Below are 23,620 nucleotides of genomic sequence, written 5' to 3' on the forward strand. Positions count from 1 at the left end.
TCAAACAACGTGTAATGAAATCGGGTTAAATATTTTGAAATCCTTGAAATCCTTTCTCTAATGCGGTCTCTAAGCTAGTATTACAGAAGAACATCTCTTCTGCTCTCTTGTCAAAAGTGGAGAAAATGTGCACAGTACTATTAAAAGGTAAAAATATATTGAAATTTTAAAGGATTAACTAGTTTTCTAATGTTTGCAAGTACTAGGTTTTAATAATTTGTCATAGCTTTACACATTGCCTTTTGTTGCGCTGTTTGCAAACACGTGTAATATAGTTGGTTATAAAATTTTAACTAAAATCTCTTTAATTTTTTTCGCTTTGTTGCTATCTGCAGAAATCTTATTCCTGTTTGAGCACATAATGTGTTTAATTGCTCTATTTCAAAGGATGAAGCAGAATAATTATCGTCGGTTTTCGAACACTGGTTGTGGCATACCTCATCCGTGGTCGTTGTATGTCCCAGGTTTGTTCGTAAAGCATCTCTTTTCAGACTTGAAATCTTATGTGTATTTTGTTATCTTTTTATTATAACGACTCATTTCATTTTTACTTATTTTTTGGTGTCGGTACACTTGTGAGGCTGTTTTTTCAAATTCGCATTCAGGCCTATTTGTTTGATCTTCTTGATTGTAGAGATTGTTCATTTATTGATATCTTGGTTTTTGCTGCGTATTACGGCGTTAGCTGCAAGAACGTGTTTTACTACCCCTGGCAACCTTTTTAGCACCATTTGTTGTGCACATTTGGGTTATACATGCAGTGTATTTCCTCTAATTCTTAGTACAGTCTTATGGCTTGCAACACCGCTTGTCGGTCGGATGTGCCAGATGCCTTGAAGTACTCGGGGAGACAGGTCCCACGTGCTAAACCTCTTTCATCTGAATCATCACTATCATCTTCAGGTGTTTCGTTTGAAGATACAGTTTCAGATATCTCCCATTTTACAAATAATTTAAAGAGATTTACAGGTATTGTTGTGTTTCATTGTCTTGCAAGCGTAGTGTTCTCATGTTTATTTGCCTTCTGCTTCTTTAAAATGTATTGTCATGTGTGGTTTCTAGTGCTCCCCAAATCTAGTATTCTGAATATTGTTTTGCGGTGGTGGTGAGATAATAGGTATTTTGTGTAGTTTCGTTGATATAATTCGCCCCAGCCACATTAAACCGCTAATCGTATGCGCCCACACCTCTGGTTCACATCTATTGTCAATGCATGCAGTAGTACAAAATACATAAGCATCATCTTTCACTCCTCAGGCTGATCTTCTTTTCTTTTTTTTTGGATAAAAAACTATTGAGCTATTTAGTATCCTAGTAAAATATGTGAGAATATGTATTTTGAATAATTGATTTTATTCATTTTTAAGGGGAGGCATGCAGCGAGTTGTCGTATACCCATTCGTCTTCAAGCGGTTTCATCACCACACGAGACGATGGCATCACGTCGTCGCTCCACTCGACATCAACAGACCCACAAATGTTCGTCTGGAAACATGAGCCCATTGCATCCGTGTTCAGGTTTGTTTGTTTGTATACTTAGTTAAGAAACCATAAAATTCACTAACCCATTTCCCTACTGGTGTTGTCATTCAGTCCTAATTAATTTCAGAGAGGCCTCAAAAACCGAGCTTCCTCGACCAATGTATTCACAAGTCGCTCTTCGAAAATCTTTTTTACCATACACAGAGTCTTCACAGTATGATGATGATGACGAAGAAGAAAATGCTATGTCTAAGAGTCATACCCATTTTTCAACGGTGCACTTTAAACCAATTGTGTCGTGCCAATCGAAAGTTGTCGCATCTATCTCCGATCGTCCGTTTGCCGGTAGCGGTGTCATCCCGAGGCTAGAGAGCCCACCTCCGCTGGAACCGAGGTTGGACGAACAGTTGACGCTGTCTGTATCCAATTTCCTCCTCAACCTGGAAACATCATCACCACAGCAGGTCAGCTCTAAGGGTTTCACAGATACGTCTGTGGAGAAACAAAATCATCACGAGTACACGGGATGCTTTCGGGCTTTTCTTCGATTCTTTATGAAAGACAAGGATTCAGTGTCTTGTCAAGCCGCGGAGGGTAAAGTTCATATTGTTGATTTTTCTGAGAGCTTGCACTTTAGCAGATAAATGACGACAATTTATCACCAAACAGACTTTCTTCCTCTTCTCTTTGGCACCGCATTACTTCCCGACCCTTTTTTCCCGTCAATTTAAAAACCTACACTAGTGATAGAGTTCGGGTAAATTTTGGAAGCTCATCTCATTTACTTGTCTGCTTTCTGCCTATTAGCCGTCTGTCTATTTACCATTCTATTGATTTGATTTCTTAATTGTATTCTAGCCAACATTGTCATGCGTCAATAATAAATGCGTTCACTCTGTGGTGTGACCGCAGTGTGGTGTTATCCATAATGCGTTTACGAGTTCGTTATATCACAGCGCCTAACATCGTTAGACTCTTCTTGAGGCATACTTTGTTATAACAAATGATTTTGAGTTTGGAAATGCAATAATTAGTCTGTATATGATAGCCATTTAAAATAGCTTCGTACCCCTTAGAGCCCCAGTGGGAATGGCCACCATCGGAGATTCTCGATCTTCAGTATGTTGGCTCAGGTGCACAGGGATCGGTCTACAAGGCAAATCTGAGGGGTCGCGTCATTGCTGTGAAGAAAGTAAGCAAACAGTCGGAGACGGAAATTCGACATCTGCGGGGCCTCTGCCATCCTAACGTCGTTCAGTTCCTGTATGTTGCTCTTCTCTTTTAGGCATTCATTATGATTTTCCCTACAAACTATTTTGACCATCCATTCAAATTCCCACATATTTTGAGAAACCTAATTTAGCTGGTGTTTTTGATTATCATTTGTTATTTTTTTCACAACGAGTAACCCTCTTTTAGTGCTAGTGTGTTTGTACTGCAATAGAACCGGGGTTTATTTTAAAACTTCTCGTACGATTTGTGAGGTGTGTAGCAGAGAAAATCACGATGGATAGCGATTCGCTGGAGAGCTTTTGGGAAGTAACGCCATTCGGCCGCGCTACATTATATTAGGTTGGACCAAGTTAGATGCACGCCCAGTCGCCTTTTTCCGCACAGCCTCGAAGTTGGGCGAAATTAGTAGCTGGGTGATGACCAATCGCAACTGTATTTCTCCTTTTGTGGTGTTGATGTCTTTTGCATTTCCAAGTCTAATACGATGCGTGTGCGCTTTCCTCCTCTCTATGGCAGCGGAGTTTCCATTGATGGACCTTGGTATTCTATACTCATGGAGTACTGCCCGAATGGCACCTTCTTCGAGCTCCTCCACAACAACCCTCCAGTGAGCACTGACAACATAATTGATTGGACCCAGCAAATTGCCCAAGGAATGAATTACCTCCATAGCCACAAAGTTGTTCATCGGGATCTAAAGTCTCCGAAGTGAGTTTTCTTCAGTCCTCCTACAAAGGTTTGAGGAAAAGTTTAGTATCTTACTAGTTCCATGAAATTTTAAAACCATTTAGAATAGAACCGCGTAAATTATGTCATGGTACCATCACCATTCCGAAGCCATTTCACCACTTTTAGAGGAAGGAGCTTTTCGAATTTTTTTATCTTCTGATAACGAGCCTTAATCAACTTAAGCAATCTGACTCAATGCGACAGCAATTTCATTTTGGATTTATCAAGCATCTTGATAAGTGAAGGCGGAAAGCTGAAGATATCTGATTTCGGGGTTTCCAAAGAATTTACTGAAAACTCGACCAAAATGTCCTTCGCCGGTACTGTCGCCTGGATGGCACCCGAAATTATGCGTGGCGAGCCTTGCTCTTTCAAGGTTGATGTCTGGTAATGCTTAACTTACTCGATTTTGGATACAAAGGAGATGGTTTATGTGGACAAGTTTAGTGCTCCCTTTTTCAGGTCGTTTGGTGTAATTGTATGGGAGATATTAACCTCTGAGGTGCCCTTCAATGGCGTTGATTGTGGAGCCATCATATACGGGATTGCAAGCAACCTGTTCAGTCTCCCCATCCCCACTGCCTGTCCCACTGAGTTTCGCGTGCTCATGAAGCGATGCTGGTATGTTATTGTTTTTGCGGTGAAGTAAGTCATTCCGACTATTATTTGCGTGGCGTGGGCTCCTACTATCCTTCTTTCCGTTACGCATTATTGCGATCTCTTCATACACATACTGTCACCTATTTGAATAGACGATTCTAATTCAAGGGAAAGCGTTAACCAATTTACTGTTTTCGAGCGCGCTAAACGCGTCTTTGCTTCGAAATAGTCATAAGTCACGGTGTAAATTCCTTTTGGATAGGCTGTATTCATGTCAATTGAAATAGCCCTCAGAAAGTAATCATCAAATGCCCAATTTTGCTAGGCTGGCTATAGATGAAGTTACAAGTCTACCAACCCGTTTGGTGGGAATCAGGGGAAGTAGGAAAGCAAATCTAAGTCACTAGTGAACTATGTTGAATGAACGTCGAATCTGTAGAGTTTCGCTAGTGGCACTTTCGAATTTCCTATCTGATGGTATTCGGTTTTAATTTATACATGGGGAATTCTTACTACGTGTCTTACAGGTCTCCCAAACCGAGAAATCGGCCTAGTTTTCCTCAAATTCTTTCTCAGCTCGAATTGGCCTGCAATGAATTGCTCCAATGGAAAGATGAAAATTTCACCAATCTGCGTGAATTATGGCAAGAAGAAATTCACCTACAACTGATGGTTTGTGACGCTCCCTTTTTTACTCACGGTTCACTAATTTCTATACCCTTACGATCGTCTACTCTTTGTTCTACCTTTCTAATGCTCTATTTGAAGCTTGATTTAACTCCAAAGTAGGTTTGTTTAGATCAGGCGTATAATTTGTCACATTGTATTTTTGTTCTTCGGTGTACTTTTTGAGAAAATTGGGAAAGCTACAATTCTAATCTCGTAGTAATCAAAGTGCAACCACGCTATACTATTCTTTCAAGTGTTGATAAATCAATTTCAGGCATTTGTTACACAGCATGACCGTTTGCTGACAAGGAGGTTAAATATTCATCGCTTTGGAAAGCGAGGTATTTGGGGATAAATTTCATTTTCGGTCCCGTCTTCTGAACTATCGAGTATGAAAATGAAGGATGTGCTTTTGAGGGTGCAAATGAAACTATTTGTTGAAGCCTATCCTCTTAGTCTGAACTTGATTGGTAGTCGAGTCGGCCAAGCTGCTACTTTAATTCTCACAATTCGCATAAGGCATTTGCCCTGCTTCATCTGCTTTTAGGACCTTCTAAAGGAGGGTTCACGAGCACCGAAGCTGGAAATTTCGCTGATGCGCCAACGAAGGCAGGAGCTGAAGGACGCACAGAGCATTCGCCAGAACTACGAAGAAAAATTGCACCGAGTAAATCAGTTGTGCAGCCACCTAAAGGCCCTTACGGAGGAACTTGAAAGAGAACAACAGAGAGTGACCCAGTACGTAAGACACCCATTTCGCTAGCTCCTATGCTTCAATTTTGCAATTAATAGATTCCATACGAATGTATGCCTGTTGAGCAACACGAGAAAAGCAGTCTAATCTGCATTTAGGGAGCGGAATCGTTACAGGCGCCTGATATATGAGCGGAGTCGCAGCAACACACCGTTCATCGTGGAGAACTTTGCCAAAAAACCTCCTCCCGTGAGGAGTAGTCGACGCTCCCAATTGAAGGAGTGCCAAAAGAAGGGCGCAGAGAAGAAATTCACCTGCAAAAATTGTGGCACCGTAAATGTCTCCAGCCTTTCTGCCGATCACTCTCCGTCTCGGCCAAAAGTTGACGAGCAGCCCTCACGATGGGGAAGCAAACAGCCCGTGACTGGGCACAATCCTCGATGGCTCCGTGTTTGGTATGCTGCAACGCGCTCAAAACTTTTAGAGAACGCCTCTCTGATGTAGGTGGTATTTTCGACTCCTCTCTTTTTTTCTCTCTGTAATGCTACTTTCACTAAAAAATGTGCATTATTACAGGAAAGTCAAATTGAGACGATTCGCTAGTGTTGGTGACATACACGCCGATGCTCAAGAGAAGAGGAATGGTGCTTGCTGCAAATCGATCAATGTTACTTCTGGGAATAAGGCGATGGATCATAATAACATGCTATTCCAAGCACGACCACTTGATTCAGAGGTAGAGGAACAAGTCGGTGTTGAAAACTCACCAAATAGCGATCAGAACGATGCTGTTATTCAGAACAATCCTGAGACCATCGTGTCCGTCTCCCGTTTTTCTGCTTCTCGAGACAACTTATGTCAACGTGTGCAAGAGCGGCCAAAACAGTTAGTGTTAAGACGAAGTTCGTGGTGCTCCAGTAATCCTACACCGGATGTATCTCAATCGCTCACCACTGTAAACGCCCATTATTCTTCTACGCTCCAGAATTTACGAGTGAGCTTCTCAGTCTCATCTTCACTTTCTTCCGAGAGTGGAGGTTTCAATGGAAGTAAGGCTACAGTCATATTCCAAAATATCAATTCGCGCCCCCAATCTGGTGACACGTAAGATCGGCTTTTCAGCTATGCAGAAAATGTTCTTTCCTCGGATTTTGCCCTTTCATGAATAGGCTTTTCTGAATCAGTTGTCACACCAGACGGTCGAAGTCCCTGTTACCGACGCATGGTGTATCAATCGAGAGGCTGCACCAGATGGATGATGGTGGAGTGGAGATGGGGCTACCGTGTCCACCTTGCTTACCCTCTGTGCAGGGGCCAACGCTGAGTGTATCGCTTCGCTCCTCACCGCGTCTTCGCCAGCAGCCCGGGAGACGTCACTGCCGCCCTCCGCCGCTGCTCCCGTCGTCTCGGTTACCCGTTCTTCTTCCTCCACCACCGTCTCCAGCGGCGGTTTCAGTAACACTCGCTCCACCTTCGTCTACCGCCAGTGCCACATCACACTCCGTTGCCTTGGCCCTTTCTGTAGACACGACTACTGTTAACTCCTCCATCTCCACTTCCCCCAGCATCACCACCTCCCAGATGCGACGTGTGAGTTTTTACAGGACTATTCTCTACGTTTTTATCTATTTGGTATTATCTGTTATTTGATAGCTCTACTCGCCCCCGCACAGAGCATCGAGAATCTGGCGATGGAGTTGACGGACCACATCGCGGATAGCCTGTCGGAGAAGGAGAGACGTGTGGACGTGATCAAGCGCCAGCTCCTAAAGGCAGCCTGTGACCGACAGCGGTGCTTGCCTGTGCATAGCGTCGCTTTATTCGACGGCGGCGACGATAACCGATCACTGGGAAGGGCGGAAGTGGATGGCGGTGCAACAGCGACGTCTAGCGGTTTTTGTGGTGGTGGTGGTAGTGGTGGAAGAGAGCTGTTTGGCCTCGAAAAACCCTGGCTCAGTGCTGCCGACCTCAGATTTAAGGTTAATGGAGCCTCCATGGACGCTTCCAGTATCTTAGATGTAAGCAAATATCTCGCTTCCCCGCATTTTGCAGTCTTTAGGCCTCCTCAGTAAATGAATAGAGGGAACGAGATACCAACGGTTTTGCGCTGTGGCATTCATTTTGATACTGCTAATAGTTCCTCTATTTATATTTTAGACCGAATCCATACCAACAGATTCTGATACAGATGTTCATTGATTTCCTGCTTCTGATTCTATTCTTAATCCCTTTCTTGATGTTCATTCACTCCATTTCGCCTGTACTATTTTGTCATTCCGTCGAAAATCCCCCTCACCATTTGCTCAATGACACCAAGCCGCTATCCCCTAGACACAACCATAGATAGATGTCTCTTGCTCGTACCGACAATCGAGTCACGCACAGATTGGCTTTATATGCATTTATTTATGTATCTAAACCCTCTGTCTTTCCTCTCTTCATGTCGTTACTGCTGAGTTGAGAGTTTGCACATTATTAAAGTCATTTTAATCATCGGACTGATTTGTACGAACCTTAAGTACATAAGCATGTACATTGATTCTCCTGAACTGGATTATTATCTTCATGCAAAGCCATAAGCAAGGAAATCAAATTATTGAAGAGTTCTCTATGCTAGCATAAGAGGTTTGGTATTTGTGCGCATAGGAGCTAGGAGGCTCAGGCAGGGCTAAAATATGCAGCTAAAACCCCGAGGGTAGAGATTTCGGGCAGCCTAAACGGCTTTAAAATAAACACTAAAACTGAGTAGTGCCATAACCTGCCAATACAAATGAAAGATCGCATAATCAAGCCCTATTGAACCTCATACAATAACAAAACAAAATTTTTCGCTTCGGGTATGGTACATTGGTTGTATATTTAACTCCTGGTTTTAGTAATGGGCGAATTTGTGTCTTCGCTATTGTGCCTTCGGCGGGTGGGCTGGACTTTGGGCCGTGCCAGTAACCCTAACTCCTATTGCATGTTGAATACATATATATTCTGCGAATGTATAATGCCGCCTTCCATCTTCAGGGAAGTCTCAATGCGCTAAAGCAAGGGCAAACTGTAATATGGAAACGACTGGAATTGCTTTAGTGCACCTGCGGCTTCATGGTTTCAGCGTCCCCATGGCTAGTGTTGGAATGCTTTTATTAGTTGTTTTGGTTTGGTGGGCACTTAAGTACCCACCTTTGTACTTCCGCTAAGCGGTATAGCCTCCAAAACCTACATGTGACCCCTCGGTTCAACTGTGCATCGATAATGCATACACTGTCCTAGTGCTATGACTCCTTTTGACTTCATAAAACCCCAAAAAGATGCAATACTCCCGTCTGATGCCATTAAATTCCGACCCAAACTCTTCCATACACTAATAAATAATTTATGCTAAAGCATTGATGGCAGTAGCATGCGGATCCAACCCAAATGAAGAGGAATTCTGATTTCATTGCCCATCAGAAACTAAGAGTATGAAGTTAGATTGTTGGCGTGACTGTTGGATCCGTGTAAACTAACCGAAAGGAGTCAAGAACGGTGTTTACATTTAGCGCGTCCAAATTTCTGGTTCCTAAAAATGAGCGCCAATGAAGCAAGAGCAAAGGCCAGCGAAGCATATCCGACCCCATCAAAAGTGTTTCAGAAAAAGAGGGAATTGACTTGATTTATTAATCCAAAGGCTTTATGTCGCTAAACAAGTTTATGCCCACAGTTTGGCAAAACCTATGTCACACGTTAATTGCTCCTTAAATCTGTTTAGATAAAGGATTACTCTAGGTCTCTACCATTTAACCCTTGCCATGTTAGCTGGCCTCCTAGCTACGCATGCAGCACCAATCCCATTTGCACACTGGCAGTACATATTCTGCTCGAGTATTAAGTCTGCTTTCGTTTTCAGGACAGTCTCGGGGTGCTGCAACTAGGTACGCCCACTTAGCTGGGCTCATTGCAATTTGGGGAAAGACCAGTGGTGTTGCGGCACAATCTAAGTAGTCAATATAGACCTGAAAAATCCCGTCAGAATGACTATTTCAGTCTACCTGTGAACATGCACATTTAAGCAGCTGGATAAATAAAAAAATGTGTAATGATTACTTTTTTTATAAATAAAAATTTTTAATGAAAAGAAACTCTGCAAGAAAAATTTAAGTTTTCTACAGTATTTAGAGCAATTAACAAAGTAGATATTAGAGTTTACTGCCGCTGTTTTATTTACATTTAAAAAATTAAAATAAAAAAGGCTTTTTTGATTTTTGCAGAGTGCTTTAGTGATAATATAAATCACATTAACTTATGGTTTAGTTTGAATGGTTAATTACTGGAGAGCATGACTTTGAACTCGGGCAGCTGATTGCTTCTTGTGTGCAATGTGGGTTTCTCGAATTGTCCTCAACTATTGCCATTATTAGTGTATTTGTGTCCCCGAATTCATTTTTTAATGGTTTGCATTTACAGATTGTGTCGTCATTGTATTCATTGGTCTCTGCCTACTTCATTTTTTGCCGGTAGATACTATTTAAGATTGTTCGGAGTGTTTGACCCTTACTTAAAAAAATGTTTTTTATGAAATAGGTAATGTACGCATCTCACCCTATTCAGATAATTGATTGTAGATATGCGATATTGGAATTTTTGCTAAGCCAGACGTAGGTTTGACATTTTTTATATTCTTCATTGCATGCCTACTTACTTTAGTTTTCATGTCTTGTTGAGATTTGCTTTTAAATTCTTTGTTTTCTCCTGCTTTCTTATTTTGAACTACTTTTAGCGGCCTTCTTGGGTGCATGTGGGATGATTTTGTTCAAGTCACTCTCATTTTTAGTGTCAAATTAATATATGACTGAAGAAACATGGATTTTGCAGCAATGCGCCCGGCCAAAGTGTTACGGTACTCTTTGTGGAAATTTGGATAGCGAATCAAATCAGCTTTTCGCCACTTACATTGTTAAAGCCAGTGACACTCTCACCTCAATTGCGGTCAGAAATGATATCTCTGTGTGTTTTGGCTTTCTATTCTTTGGTTCACAATGTGTATATTGTGTTTTATAGACACTTTACTGCATCACTGCGCCTCTGGTTTTTGCATTTTCGTCTACTAGACAAGGACGCCTTATCAAATTTCGTTTTCATCTGTCATATGCTTTTTATTCTAGGTTGGCCAGTTGAAGTTTCTAAATCGCATGCTTCTTTCTGGCGACAAATCCATCGTTCCCGGCACTGTTTTGCGCCTTCCTATTCTGCGAAAACCCGAGATTAAGCAGGCAGCACCCCAAAATGTGCCTGATAATACGTACGTTTTTTCCATTAAAACATTTTTCTGGCGTCAATATTTGCCACCAAACTCGACTGCAAGGACAATTCCCCTTTGATTATTCTATTTCCTGCATAGTCTGTCACCTAGCTCAAGGGAGGCGTGGACTTCCGTACTTGGAAGAAATGAGTAATTGCATGTACCAAATAGCCAAATCTTTTTTTTTTCAAGTGCCGGTTTGACAACCCAAATTTCTGACGGGAAATCAACATTCAGTGACAGCGCTGATGTGGTGGAACACCAAAGCCTCCTGATGATGGATCCCCTCGTAGATACCATAACTTCCTCATCTCATTCTCTCCATAAAGACCAATCCTCTTCGTCCGGCGGTGCTGTTTGACGAACCTAGTAAACAGTTCTTTTTTTCATCTGTCATGTGGTCCTTGTGTTGTTCTCGTTTTCTTTCCGGTTCGGAGGTATTTTTGGTTTTCAGGATACCGAATGTGATACCTGATGTGATCTCTGCAGAAGTCGCACTAGTCGGTCTCACGAAAAGGATGGCGGCGCGAGTTGTCGTGTCACGTGCTACGGGTGATTCCGCTCGATCGGATTTGACAGGATTGTCTCCTCAGTCATGACTCACGAGCTCGTCCGATTCACTTAGCCGCTCTAGGCGGCACTGGCGAACTATTTTGTGTAGCGTCATCTCTGGTTCAGTTTAAGAATCCCACACAGTTAAGTGCTTGGTCGCTGGCTCTCCTGGGGTGGTGCCGACCGCGGGAGGGACACCGCCGTTCAAGATGCCGTGTGCAGAATTGCCTTTTGGCTGAGGGTGGCCAATCCGCATACCGTAGGACCCATTTACTGTCTAGTGATGTGAAGTTGTATGGGGACATTCTGGTGGTCTCTAGCGATCTCCACGGACGTTCAGGTGATTAAACGTGAAAGATTATTTCTTATTCATAGTCTTTTTATCAGGTTTTTTATCTTTGGGCTTTTAAAAGTTTAATGACATGAATAAGTAATCTACGGTCAGTAAACCTTACAATAGCCTTGACATATAGCCGCCTGTAGACTGTAATACCGCCGGCTTAAGGATGCAGACGTCAGAGGTACTTCAGATATTAGGTGTCTGCATTAGATGCCGGATTTTGTGTATTGTCCGCATAGTGACTCAAATTAGTCGTCATATTTTAATTCAATTTAGTTAGGCCTATAAATGGAAGTGTGTTGCAAACGTTGAACTTCTAGAAAATAATTCCATTTTGGTCCCAGGTAAATCTAAGGGAGCGGTTTTATCTTATTTCTAGTTAAACAGTAATCATGAAGAATTCTTTGCCTTCTTATTCTTGGGTATTGATGTATGTGAACTTATATTGTGGAATAATTCGCGTGTGAGGTTTAATTCGTATAATCATTGTGTGATTACGTCACTGTTAACGACACATTGTTCTATCACGATCTCCCTATTAGATAGTGTGTGACGACTCTTTTTGACTTATATCTAGCGTTGTGTGAAGGTAGGTTGTCGATAGTTTGTTTAGGCTTAATTTTTCCCTTACTTTACAATGTTCGTATTTTAGTTCCTTGCTGATAGTAATGGATTTCAGACACCTGGAATGCCGTCTTTGTCGTCTGACTTCGAGGTTGGCTTGGACCCCGCGTCAAGCATGATCTTCTGTTCGGACTGTCAGAAGTAATTTTTGACGTTGTAGCACTTTTAATCACTAATGAAATCACTAAACCTTTAAATTTTGCTTTATAGAAATGAGGATATCAAAAAAATGCTTGATAGCAACAAAGATAACCTCAAGTTGACTGCCATGCGACGCGTTATTGCTGTAAGTCGAAATAATTTTACATGAGTGCCGTTTATTAAAAAGGTTTTAAATTGTTGGTTTTGCTCTAAGATGGTGGCAAGAGGCAAGGAGTGCTCTGATCTCTTTCCCGCGGTTGTTAAAAATGTTGTGTCTAAGGATCCGGAGGTGAGGGAACCTTTTTTCTCTTGATGTTTTCACCAGTTTTCCTCTGTTCAAAATTATGGGCTTATATTTTTTAGGTAAAAAAGTTGGTTTATGCCTACCTGACGCGTTATGCTGAGGAGCAGCAAGATCTTGCTCTCCTCTCAGTTTCTACTTTTCAACGCTCCCTTAAGGTTAGAATTTTTGCGCCTGAATGAATTTGCTATTTAGGTGGAAAATTTGGATACAACGGTTTTTCCTTTCTCTTTTACATCTACAGGATGCTAATCAGTTGGTGCGTGCATCGGCTTTGAGAGTGCTCTCATCCATCCGCATTTCTGTCATCGCGCCGATTCTCATGTTGGCTGTGCGTGATGGAGCCGTCGACTTGTCGCCGTACGTGCGTAAAACTGTTGCACATGCCATACCTAAACTTTACAGGTAAGTTAAGTGTTAAGAAATCTGTTTAAATTGGGAACACGTGTGCACTTGTTTTTGTCTGGTGAATTGCAGTCTTGATCCTGAGGAAAAGGAGCCTTTGGTGGAGGTAATCAGCAAGCTGTTTGAGGATAACTCAACCATTGTTGTTGGTAGTGCAGTTCAGGCTTTCGAGGATGTCTGCCCCGAGCGCCTTGATCTCGTCCATAAGTCAGTTTCCCCTGATTTTTTTTCGAGTTGAGCATTATCTTCGGTCCCCCTTATACTGTAAAGAACACCCATTGTTATGAATCTTTAAATAAGTTAGTAACAAATTTGTATGCGTTTGTTGGTGTGCTTAGGTTGACAGACACTAATTCCTTTGATACCATGTATTTAGCTCAAAACTCGATCTACCACTGCTTATGCTTTTGATTATATAGGCACTATCGAAAGCTGTGCAACCTGCTAATGGATGTGGATGAATGGGGTCAAATTGCGATTATCAATATGCTCACTCGATACGCACGTGCACAATTCCCCAACCCAAAGACTTGCTTGGTATGCTCTCTCACTGACCATTGCCTTCTGAATATGGTAGTAATCGCTGCTATTTGGCAAAAAAATCTTCACCGGAGAGCAGTTAAACTTGATAAGGCAAATTGGATCTCATTTTTGGTAGAAATAGGATCCCGCTAGTTTCATTGATGAGTTGAGCCACTTTACAATCATGTGTCTATGTGATTTGCCAATTTTCTGGTTTAATTTTCATATAGGTGTTATAAAGTCAATATTACGAGTTTATGGCTGTTTTACGTAGCAGCCAGCAAGTCTTATAATAGGCCATTATATCGTTTTGTTGGTTAAAAAGCAGACGGTATCGTGCAAATAGCTAGCATTTGAACCACTTTGTATGAGGAAAGTGTCTGAACTGGCACTCTCGGGTTGATATCTAAGCGTAAGATCTATTTCTACACTCGAAAAAGAGCCTGGAAGAATGAAATGCTTGCACCCGGTTGTGGATTACAATGTGAATATAGCGTCAGTGCTTAAAAGCAAGTCAAATCTCAAGATGTTGTAATGTTTTCAATCGAAATGTATGTCTCGTTTAGGAGAGCGCAGCTGCTGTTAGTATGAGCAGAGGTGATGCTACGTTGAACATTTTTCACAGCAAGTCTGCTCCACCCGGCGAGGATAGAGCGTGTGCTGGGAGTTTGAGGGAAGGAGAGGACGACGATGATGATTACGACGACAATGATATTGATGGAAGTGGGAGTGAAAGGTCGAAGAAGAAGCGGTCGGGATGTTCCATCGATCCCGCTGTGGAAGCCATGTTGCGCGCTGATTATCACCTGCTCATCACAGCCAGTCGACTCCTGCTGTTTAGCCACAATGCTGCCGTAAGCTATTCTGAGAAACTGTCGGTTTTTTGGCATTTATCTGTTCTTACCTGCCCATTGGATTCCCCAGGTGGTCATCGCTGTGGCGCAACTCTTTTATCACTGCGCACCAAAGGAGGAAATGGGGGCTGTCGTAAGGGCTCTCATGCGCATTCTGCGCTCCACAAAGTAAGCTTGTCGTTATACTTTTTTCGGTTCATTCTATCTCATTATCTCAAGAAAGGTAAGTGGGTTGCTGTTGCCAAAAGAATTATCCCAAGGAAAAATAAACGTGTTTACTGGTGTAGTGATAATCCAATGAAAGGTTTAGGGAGGGATGATGGCGCGTTTGTTCCTTCAAATTTCATCCCTTTGCCAATAGTGGATTCTTTTATGACAGTATGCAGCGCACAATTTGAATGATACTATGCATCCTAACCGAGTAATCAAATGCACAAAATTTCGCGGAAGATGTTTGGATTTGTTATGCGAATGCTGTAAAAAGTCGTAATACGGGTGTTCTATCAGACACCTGTATTTTCAAAGCCAGCTACACATAAGGGGAATGGAAAGTTTGAGATATACTGCTATTACAGCTACCGATAAATGTTTAAAAACCTGCAAATGTTTCACCTATTTTCAGAGAAATTGAACATGTCGTGCTCTCAAACGTAGCTTCAATGAGCCTACTCCACCCCAATCTCTTTGAGCCGCACTTGCGCATATTCTTCGTATTCAACAGCGATCCCATACAGGTCAAACTGTTGAAACTGGAGATTCTTACTAACCTTATCAATACCTCAACAAGTTCTATTATCCTTCGTGAGTTTCAGGTGAAGCAGCACTATCAACAACTAAATTGTTTGTAACATCCAACTAAATGGGCATGTGCACAGATGATTTAACGAAGTGGCATAACTGGATTAGGGTATAACAGTAAAGCGGAAATGATAATGGTAAACGCGAACGGGAACAAAAGTAATCAGCCTCATATTCTCCCACATGCCTCAGGCTTACGTGGACTCCTCAGACGAGGGACTCGTATTGGCGACAGTTCAATGCATCGGGCGGTGTGCTAGCATGGTCCCTCAGATTGCCGAGACTTGCTTAACAGGACTACTACGTTTGATTTCTCGCAGAAATGGTGGGTTCTTAATATTTTTTAGTTGCGAATTGGGAGAAAATATTCGGGATTGGGCCTTTTGACAAATTCATTACATTCTTCATGTTGTCTAACTCTAGAGAATCTTGTGGCGGAAAGCGTTGTGGTGATGCGCAAACTTTTGCAAATGCAGGTGAGTCACTTCTGCTACAGGGCTGTTGTGGCTGCTTTCTTCTACCTACTCCTGCCTTTGCCTTGTCTTCCACCTAGTTTAGCCCGGAGGAACGTAAAAATCGTGTTTGTTTGGTAAGCTTTCTGACCGTTACGACTGGGTGTGGTACTCCACCGAATGCCCTTTTGAGACAATCCTTTCATCCTTTTTTCATGATTGCCATTCGTCATCCACCTATGACTGAATATTAAGTACTATTGACACAAGCAAATAACTCCAATTTTTCTGATCAGTTGTCATAAGTAGACCACATCAGAGGATTAGCTTTCTAACAGCGTCCGAGTACCACTTTCGTATCCCATACTGAGGTTTTGCGTGCATATTGTTTGTAATTAAAGCGTTTACAATCGGATTGACTTATTAGCCACACCGTCGCTGAGACAACTAAAAAGATTACAAATGAGACGGCTGATTAGCAAAACGTAGTGGTGTCAGTGGTGGGTCTTGCCGCCAATTTCCCCTTTTTTCTAATCAATGATTATGGTTTGCATGTGTTGTTCCTTGTGCACACTTTTGATACCATGCCTGGCGCCCCCAGGCATATTTTTCGTGAGCTTTCCTTATTTGAATCTTTGAATCGACCACTTAGTAGGGGCGTTTTTGGGTATCCAAGTTATGGTCAAAAAGAGGCGATTTTCTTACTTTTAGAGCTGCTGCGGTGTATGTGTGCTGGGTTAATCTCAAATATAGACGTCGTATGCCCTTTGTTATGTTGTTGCTGTTATTTGTGTGCAGACCACGGATCACAAGGATGTGATTGTCCACATCGCCCAAATGGTAGAGGAGATCACTGTGCCCTCGGCCAGAGCATCGATTCTGTGGCTACTGGGAGAGTACGGTTATCGCGTGCCCAAAATCGCTCCAGACGTCCTCCGCAAGATGGCCAAGTCTTTCCCCAAGGAGCATGTCGCCGTTAAACTTCAGGTTAGGCTCTCCCGTTCTTCTCTCTCCCTCGGTGCACATTATTCTCCGTTTCCCATTTCCACGTCTTGTTTTTTTGGCTATAGATCCTTAACCTTGCGGCTAAATTGTGCATAGTGAATGCCAAACAAACCCTACTAATCGCGCAGTACGTTTTCACGTTGGCCAAATACGACCAAAACTATGACGTTCGGGACCGATCGCGTGTCTTCCGGACCCTCATCTTTCCGAAGTCGACTGATTCTGCTGTTAGTAGTGCGGCTTGCTACACTTTACTCGCGTCGTTTTTGATTCTTAATGTTGCTTGTACTCTTCTTTGCAGAAGCCTGAGCTCTCCTACCTGGCTCGCAACGTGAAAAAAATTCTCCTGGCTGCCAAACCTGCTCCAGTTCTTCGCTCCACCTACGCTGGTAGGTATTCATTCAGTTTATTGCCCTACTAGCATTGTTTTACAAACATTTTGATCCTTTAATCACTAATTTTCTTCTTCATATGGGCCGAATTTCATTTGTTCTGTTAAGTTGTTTAGTACTTATTTTTCAGTGCCAATTTTCCTTAAGTATATGTATGTATAGTCTATCATGATTTTATTTTGCGCGTTCAATACAGAATATGCAAATCTTTTCTAGCATTTTAATCAACGTTCCCATTTAAATCACTTGCTTCCCATAGCCATGTTACAGTAACTGCCAAAAGACGATCACCCAATCTGAACCTATTCATGTTTACATGAATGGGTAAGTAAAAGTTGTTCATCTTGAGTTTGACCACACTTGCTCACATCCACTTTGATGTCGAATTGGCGGTGTTCAGAGAGTATCTTTGCTTATGTGCCTGCAGATCGTCCGACCTTTCGACTGGGTTCCATGTCGCAGCTACTGGGCCGAGGTATGGCTAAGTACAAGGAGCTGCCGGAGTGGCCACTGGTGCCGCCAGATCCTACGACGCGATGTGTCAATGTGGCTCCGCTTCAATCCCACACCGGTGCTTCCTCCGACCACTCCGGTCAGAGTCTGAGCATCAGTCAACAGGAGACCGAGGACGAGGAATCCATCGAGGACGACGAAGAGGAAGGGGTGTCTGGAAGTGAAGAGGTTTGGCTCATCTCATCACTTTCAAGTCAGCTTCCTTCCTCATATTGCCTTTATCTCTACTTGATTTCGTAGGCGGAGGCAGAGGATGATGAGAATGAGGAGAGTGAGAGCGATTATGCGATTAAAGGAAAAAATGGGCATGACAGTGATACTTTCCCAACGGAATCTAATTCCGAATCCGATCCTTTACCGCTGAAAAAAATCGAGTCTCGTGAGTCTCTTTCTACTGAGTCATCTCTAGAATCGGACGAGGACGAAGGGAATGTGGGTTTGTTTACATATGCTTTTAAGGAACTACTAGAGTTTGCTTGATGCTCTTATTACTTACCTCGTATTTGTTTTAGGCCGCAGTAATTCAGAGAACTAAGAAAGAATCAGCTCCAGTCCTCTTACTGGATTTCGATTGTATGTTCAAATATTTATGCAAATTTGGTTGCTAAGGTGACATCCAGATGAGCTTTTATTCTGCCGTCGTTACAGCTCTGTCGATGCCAATGGTGGGCAGTGCTCGAGGTAATTGGCCATCGTTGGGGCATCCACTTATCCCTAATGTGGTTACTCCTTCTTCCCAAACCTGCCCTCCGACAGATGCCATGCTTCCGGGTGAAGTGACAATCGAGGTGAGGTCATCGAGGTTTCACAGGACTGCCGATTATGTCCTTTGCCTGCTTCTTACTGCATCGTATTCATGCCACATGCAGTTGAGCATTCCTTCCCACGAGTTGTCATCGCCCGCGTGGTTCTTTGTTACGCCCGCCTATGCAGAGCCCTTGTTGGTGGAGGCACGTTTCGCCCGCACCGTCTCGGTGTTCGGTCCACTTCAGACGAACGTCGAACTACGCCTCACCAACCGCAGCATCGCACCTCCACACCGCCTCCATCGACTGCGCCTTGACACCTCCGATGCCACTGCAATTGTTTTTTCGTCCCCTCGCCCAGCTGGCAACTTGGCACACATCGTTCAGCTCTTCACCGAAGTTGGTGGGTCCCCTACTCCAGTCTTCTACAACCTGGTAGTATCTTACGTGATTGCAAAGTGCGTCCTTGTCATCAGAATCCTTAGAGGTGGGCGCAAGTACCAGCGTGTTCATGGGAGTGGACTTTTGCAACTCCACACAGCCTCTGCGCTTTTGTCTGAGGTACCAGTTTAACTCGGACGAACGGGAGCAGGAGCGAAACTGTGACAAAAGGCAGGCGCTGGATCAGGTGCTTAATCTCGAAATTAAACCACCTGTTGGGGAGCTTTTCCAGCCTCTCGACATCAACGTCCGTGAATTCGTTTCAAAACAGAGTAAGTTTTGGTTTGATACTTCGATTAACTTTAAAGTTAGCCCAACTTGCACATTTTATTCCGCATAAAAGGCCCTATCTCAAAAATGCTTTCTTATATATGTGGACGCTTTTGTTTTATCTATCCAATAAAACCATAACTATAGAATAAAAATTTTGGTTCAAAAATACCTAATACCTTTTCAATAAAAGGTATGCGTGTTTCTACTTCAAAATTACTGATTTTTTCTGAATTGCTGCAAAAGTCAAATTGTGTTACGTTACTAGGATCTTCTTCTTACTGATTGTTTGAAACAACGATGGAGTTTTGTAAGAAACAGCGCGGTCTTGCAATGACTCATCTTGAGTAAATAGGAACCGAAATGATCAGAATCTGATGCTTTTCTTGCAATTTGGATACGTTGGGGTGGGTATTAGACCGGTGTTGATACTGCTTCGCTTTTTGCTATTACCAGGTATTTAAATTCTTTATTCTTGGCATGTCATACCATCAGTTTATGCTCCGTCTTTTTATGCGACCAATAAGGCGCTCTTCGTGGTATGCATGATACCACAAAATTACTTACCTGCCCCACCGAAGATGTTGATTTGGTGCAACTGGCGAAACGGCTGCTACAGAGGGCAAATTTGGGTCTGATAGGGGCCTTCAGCAAAACCACTGTCGATGATTCCGGTGCAGATTTCTTTGCCGCTACTGATGCCTCCATCACAACAACGCGCATTCTGCGACTGGCTGGTGTCACGGTGAGTGGAGGTGAGGGTGAGACCACCTGTTGCCTTGTCGAGGTGACGCTGCCCTCTGTCCCGAGTTCCTCGGGCGCCCTCCGAGTCCACACCGAGGCCATCACATTGGGTCCCCAACTGGCTGACGAGTTAGCTGGTTGTCTGTGCAGTCTTGATTGAACCAATTGTGATAGCTTCTCTCTTCGCCTTTCTATTTTCCTGTAATCTAATGTCTTACTTATTGTTCGATTTGGGCTGTCTTGCCTCATGGAATCCCATGGTTATTTGGCATATTCATTGTTGAAAAAGTGTGCTAGAAGTCTACCCTTTATTGTGCTTTTAAAGTGGTATGGGTGCGTCTCATGTTTCCCCAGTGGGGTCAATTTTTCACCACACGCGTGAAGTGGAAGTATGGTTTTGTTTGTCAGGCGGCCCCTGTAGCTGTACACTGTTATGGTTCAGCATGGGGGGTACTGCCACTGTCTAGGCGGTTTGTCTGTCTGGAGGGTCTGGGTATTTTGACTGCGCGTTTGGTGGTGCAGGTGCTTCAGCCCCCACGGATTGCGTCCCCATTCTGCGGCATGCGCTCTCTGTCACGCTGGTTGCCTCTGGCCATTCTGCAATGCTACAGACTTTTGCGATTTTAGGGGAGACTCAGAACACTGTTCCATCAGCCTCCTAGCCCATTCATACGTCATTATTATATGACCTTCCATACCACTTCGGTTAATTACAATTCAGCGAAAATTCTGAAAGTAGCAAGTATTAAATGGCATTTTAATACGCATTCAGATCGCACGAAGTCAATTGTAGAGTTATGATCAGGTCATTTGATAGCGTTTGAGAAAATTTAGGTGGCGACTCATCAGTATTGGAGGTGAAGACGCAAGTCAGCTTAATGCTGTTACATAATAATATATATTGTGAGGATCTAACAAATAGTCGCACACATTAAAAACTAAAAGACTAAAATTTACTTGCTTTTCAAGGTGCCTATTTACGGAACCCTTGTGCAGTATTTAAGTATTGTTTTACTGATTATTTTATTTTGCAAGAACTTGAGCAATATTTTGAGGCCGCAGTCCGAGGGTCGGCCTTAGTTTGGTGTTTAGCCGCTGTGTCGTTAAGGTATCACATTACATAACAAGAAGTTGATTTTGAGACGAAGTGAAAAATTAGGAACTGAGGGCTTAAGGCACAGTAGATGCAGAATTACAGTCGGCGCGTTTGTATTTTCCTGTTTGACTTCCGGAATAATGTATGTGGAATATGCTTTTGAACAATAAACACATGCGAACCAAAATTATATCTTTATAATTTGGAAGGTAAGATGTTTTAGGTCGCCTAGCTGCTGGGTAGCATGAGTGCTGAACTTAATAAGCTGAATCGAGTATTATCCACGGCTCAGGGGCTCTGTTCGCATTTAATTTTCTCCCATGAAAGGCTCTCCATGCTATTTCTCACTGTGTTTTTCGTTTAAACATGAGATTTTTTTCATATTTCAGGTCCATGAATTTGTTCCTTGGTAAATCACAAATTTTTGCTGCCGTCGGTCTTGTAAGTGGAGTGGTCACCTCCTGCTTCATGCAGCCTTATCTGGAGGTTTTCGTCCGATGGCATCACGCCAAAATGGAGCGCGGACGGGAGATAAGACCCACTGAACGTATTAGTCGTATCGCCAACTCGGTATTCTGCCGCTTGTCCTAATTACTGACATATTTAATTGACTTTGTAGTTGCATGTTGTAAAAAGATTATTCGGGTTCCTATTACTGACAATTTTGATTCGATCCCGCTCAACTTAAGATTTATTTCATCTTTGCATACCTATTCTTAGCTATCTTGCTCTTGGAAAGTCTTCATTTGGAACTATTTAATCATGCGGTGCAATAAAACACAAACAAAGTCTTTATTTTTTGGCTTCTTGAGGTATTCACAAAGCTCCAAGTGCCTGGGACAATTCGCAACAAAGTGGACTTCTTCTTTACGAAAAATGGCGAAGCCGTGGCACTGGGTATCTTGAGCGATGACCATGTCAAGAGCTTCAACGATTACGCATTCATCGGTTTGCCCTACTTTTGTGCCTATGAGGACCCCTTTGATATTCCGCTTGAGGATATGAACTTCGCCTCGTAAGTCGTCTTTCCAGTCCTGTCTATAATTATCTCTAGCAAATCCTAACGTAGGAGTTTCCGTCCTTAGGCCCATTTTTTTACCATCACTTTCCAAATTTATTCCTTCTGTTCCAGTCCCAGTATTTACTTGTAAATAAAATATGGAATGAAGCTCAGTTCCATCTTTTTTTCAAGCTATTTTTGGAGCGCATACTTAAGATTGAAGTGAGGGACTACCATTCGATTATTCATTAGTCTGTAAAGAATCATTGTTCGCCTTTCAATATCCTTTGCGTTCATACGTGCTGGTTTGATCTTGTTGTCGCATCTTTTGCATAGTCTTCCACACGCACTGCAATGACTTACATTTAGTAGTAATTGGCTCCATAATCTTTTCAAATACCCCTTTTTTTAGGCCTCTATTCCCCTACACAGCCTACTCTGCTCAGGGTATGCGTCGTCTTCAGCTGATGTGTCTCTCGGACGCGGCACTGGAGTTCCTCATCGCTCGTGAGGTGGCCAGTCTCTTAGGCTCTAGGACGTTGATGGCGTGTGGGACTAGTGAGGTTGAACTTTCCTCCCCCTTCCTCCCGCCGCGCCTCGCGTCACGTGTCGCCTGTCTCTCCCTCGTAGTCAGCCTCTATCTCGCCTACCAGGTGTGCTACGTGCTCAACCGCCTCCTTTGTCTATCCAGCACCTGTTTGCGGCCTTTTCGTCTCCTCGGCTACGCCGGCATCACCATACTCATGCTGCTCTGTCAACGCCAACTCATCGTCTCATGGCGACGCAATGCCTCCCTGGCTCTCGATGCAGCTGTCGCCATGGCTGACCACGACATTCTAATCGGAGGCATCGAATACTACGGCTGGAAGCGTAACTGGAATGCCTTTTGGATGCGGATACTTCCATCTTCTCGCAGAGCTATGGAGGTACTGCGCAATGTTGTCAGAGCAGCTCTGAGCACCGACCTCCCCCCAGTCCTGAGGTATCAGATACAACGAGGCCTCAAGGATTGCACCATCCTCCATCGGGAGCCTGCAAGTGAGCTTACTAATATTCTTGGTAGTGATAGTGATTATTCTCGCCTTTCTTTTTCTTCTTGCTTTTCTTTTGTCATCTCAGGCTATTACTTCATACCCGTGTCAATAGACCGGTTAGACAATAGTTCTCAGCCATTCGAACTCCGACTGGATGATTGCAACCCTGCCTACCTGTCCAACTACCGTCTACCTGGCTACGATGTTAACTCGCTGCAGGGCGATGAGAATTTCGCCTCGGATGGTGAGACCCTCCTCTTCAACATGGCTGGCCTCCTTGCCTTTGGTGTGCTGCCGCCGTGGCTGGCATCGATCTTCCAAATGCTCTCCTTTCCTGCTACTTGCGCAAAACGCAAAGCAGCTCTGGAGGCTCTGTTGTGAACCATCTCTCCGCCTCTCGTCACGACTGTACTGGTATTTTCAAGATGCTGAATGTTTACTTCAACATCACTCTTCTATTATTTTAAGTGTGAAGCTTCATTTTTTAAATATACACTGGATTTAGCGTTTTCTGTAAGGCGGTCTAGCTTTGTATCATGCAGTTCAGCCGAGAAACTGAAATAATGGTCTTGGGTTGTAATCCTGGGCATCAAGGCCCATACGAAGGTATCCACTAAATTTGCAAGGCTAAACGTGCCTGTGTTCGTGTTTATTTCTTTTCTAAAACTTTGCATCCTATGTGGTCTGAAAGATGCATTTTTATTAGGAAGGGCG

General features: G+C 43.1%; 3 protein-coding genes across 3 annotated transcripts; all 3 read left to right on the top strand. All coding sequences in view use genetic code 11, as the record gives it.

The window, feature by feature from the left end:
* Window positions 1-455: 455 nt before the first annotated feature.
* On the top strand, window positions 456-7,606 carry EGR_08017 (Mitogen-activated protein kinase kinase kinase; the record flags this gene model as incomplete). Its single annotated transcript, XM_024497266.1, has 15 exons — window positions 456-464; window positions 783-969; window positions 1,368-1,518; window positions 1,610-2,076; window positions 2,559-2,745; window positions 3,232-3,423; window positions 3,673-3,831; window positions 3,907-4,065; window positions 4,572-4,716; window positions 5,261-5,451; window positions 5,566-5,907; window positions 5,984-6,401; window positions 6,719-6,997; window positions 7,081-7,425; window positions 7,565-7,606. 15 exons carry the CDS (start codon window positions 456-458, stop codon window positions 7,604-7,606), a joined length of 3,273 nt encoding a protein of 1,090 aa, XP_024348329.1.
* Window positions 7,607-12,236: 4,630 nt separating this feature from the next.
* Window positions 12,237-18,894, top strand: EGR_08018 (AP-3 complex subunit beta-1; the record flags this gene model as incomplete). Its single annotated transcript, XM_024497267.1, has 15 exons — window positions 12,237-12,283; window positions 12,403-12,478; window positions 12,697-12,792; window positions 12,879-13,039; window positions 13,112-13,246; window positions 13,459-13,576; window positions 14,128-14,642; window positions 15,038-15,227; window positions 15,561-15,689; window positions 16,464-16,652; window positions 16,972-17,059; window positions 17,463-17,743; window positions 17,816-18,007; window positions 18,088-18,148; window positions 18,224-18,894. 15 exons carry the CDS (start codon window positions 12,237-12,239, stop codon window positions 18,892-18,894), a joined length of 2,949 nt encoding a protein of 982 aa, XP_024348330.1.
* Window positions 18,895-21,265: 2,371 nt separating this feature from the next.
* On the top strand, window positions 21,266-23,287 carry EGR_08019 (hypothetical protein; the record flags this gene model as incomplete). The annotated part of the gene is made up of 3 exons (XM_024497268.1): window positions 21,266-21,313; window positions 21,685-21,887; window positions 22,285-23,287. 3 exons carry the CDS (start codon window positions 21,266-21,268, stop codon window positions 23,285-23,287), a joined length of 1,254 nt encoding a protein of 417 aa, XP_024348331.1.
* Between the last annotated feature and the right edge of the window lie 333 nt (window positions 23,288-23,620).

This window comes from Echinococcus granulosus (assembly GCF_000524195.1).
Source record: "Echinococcus granulosus chromosome Unknown EG_S00093, whole genome shotgun sequence".
NCBI classification, from domain to species: domain Eukaryota; kingdom Metazoa; phylum Platyhelminthes; class Cestoda; order Cyclophyllidea; family Taeniidae; genus Echinococcus; species Echinococcus granulosus.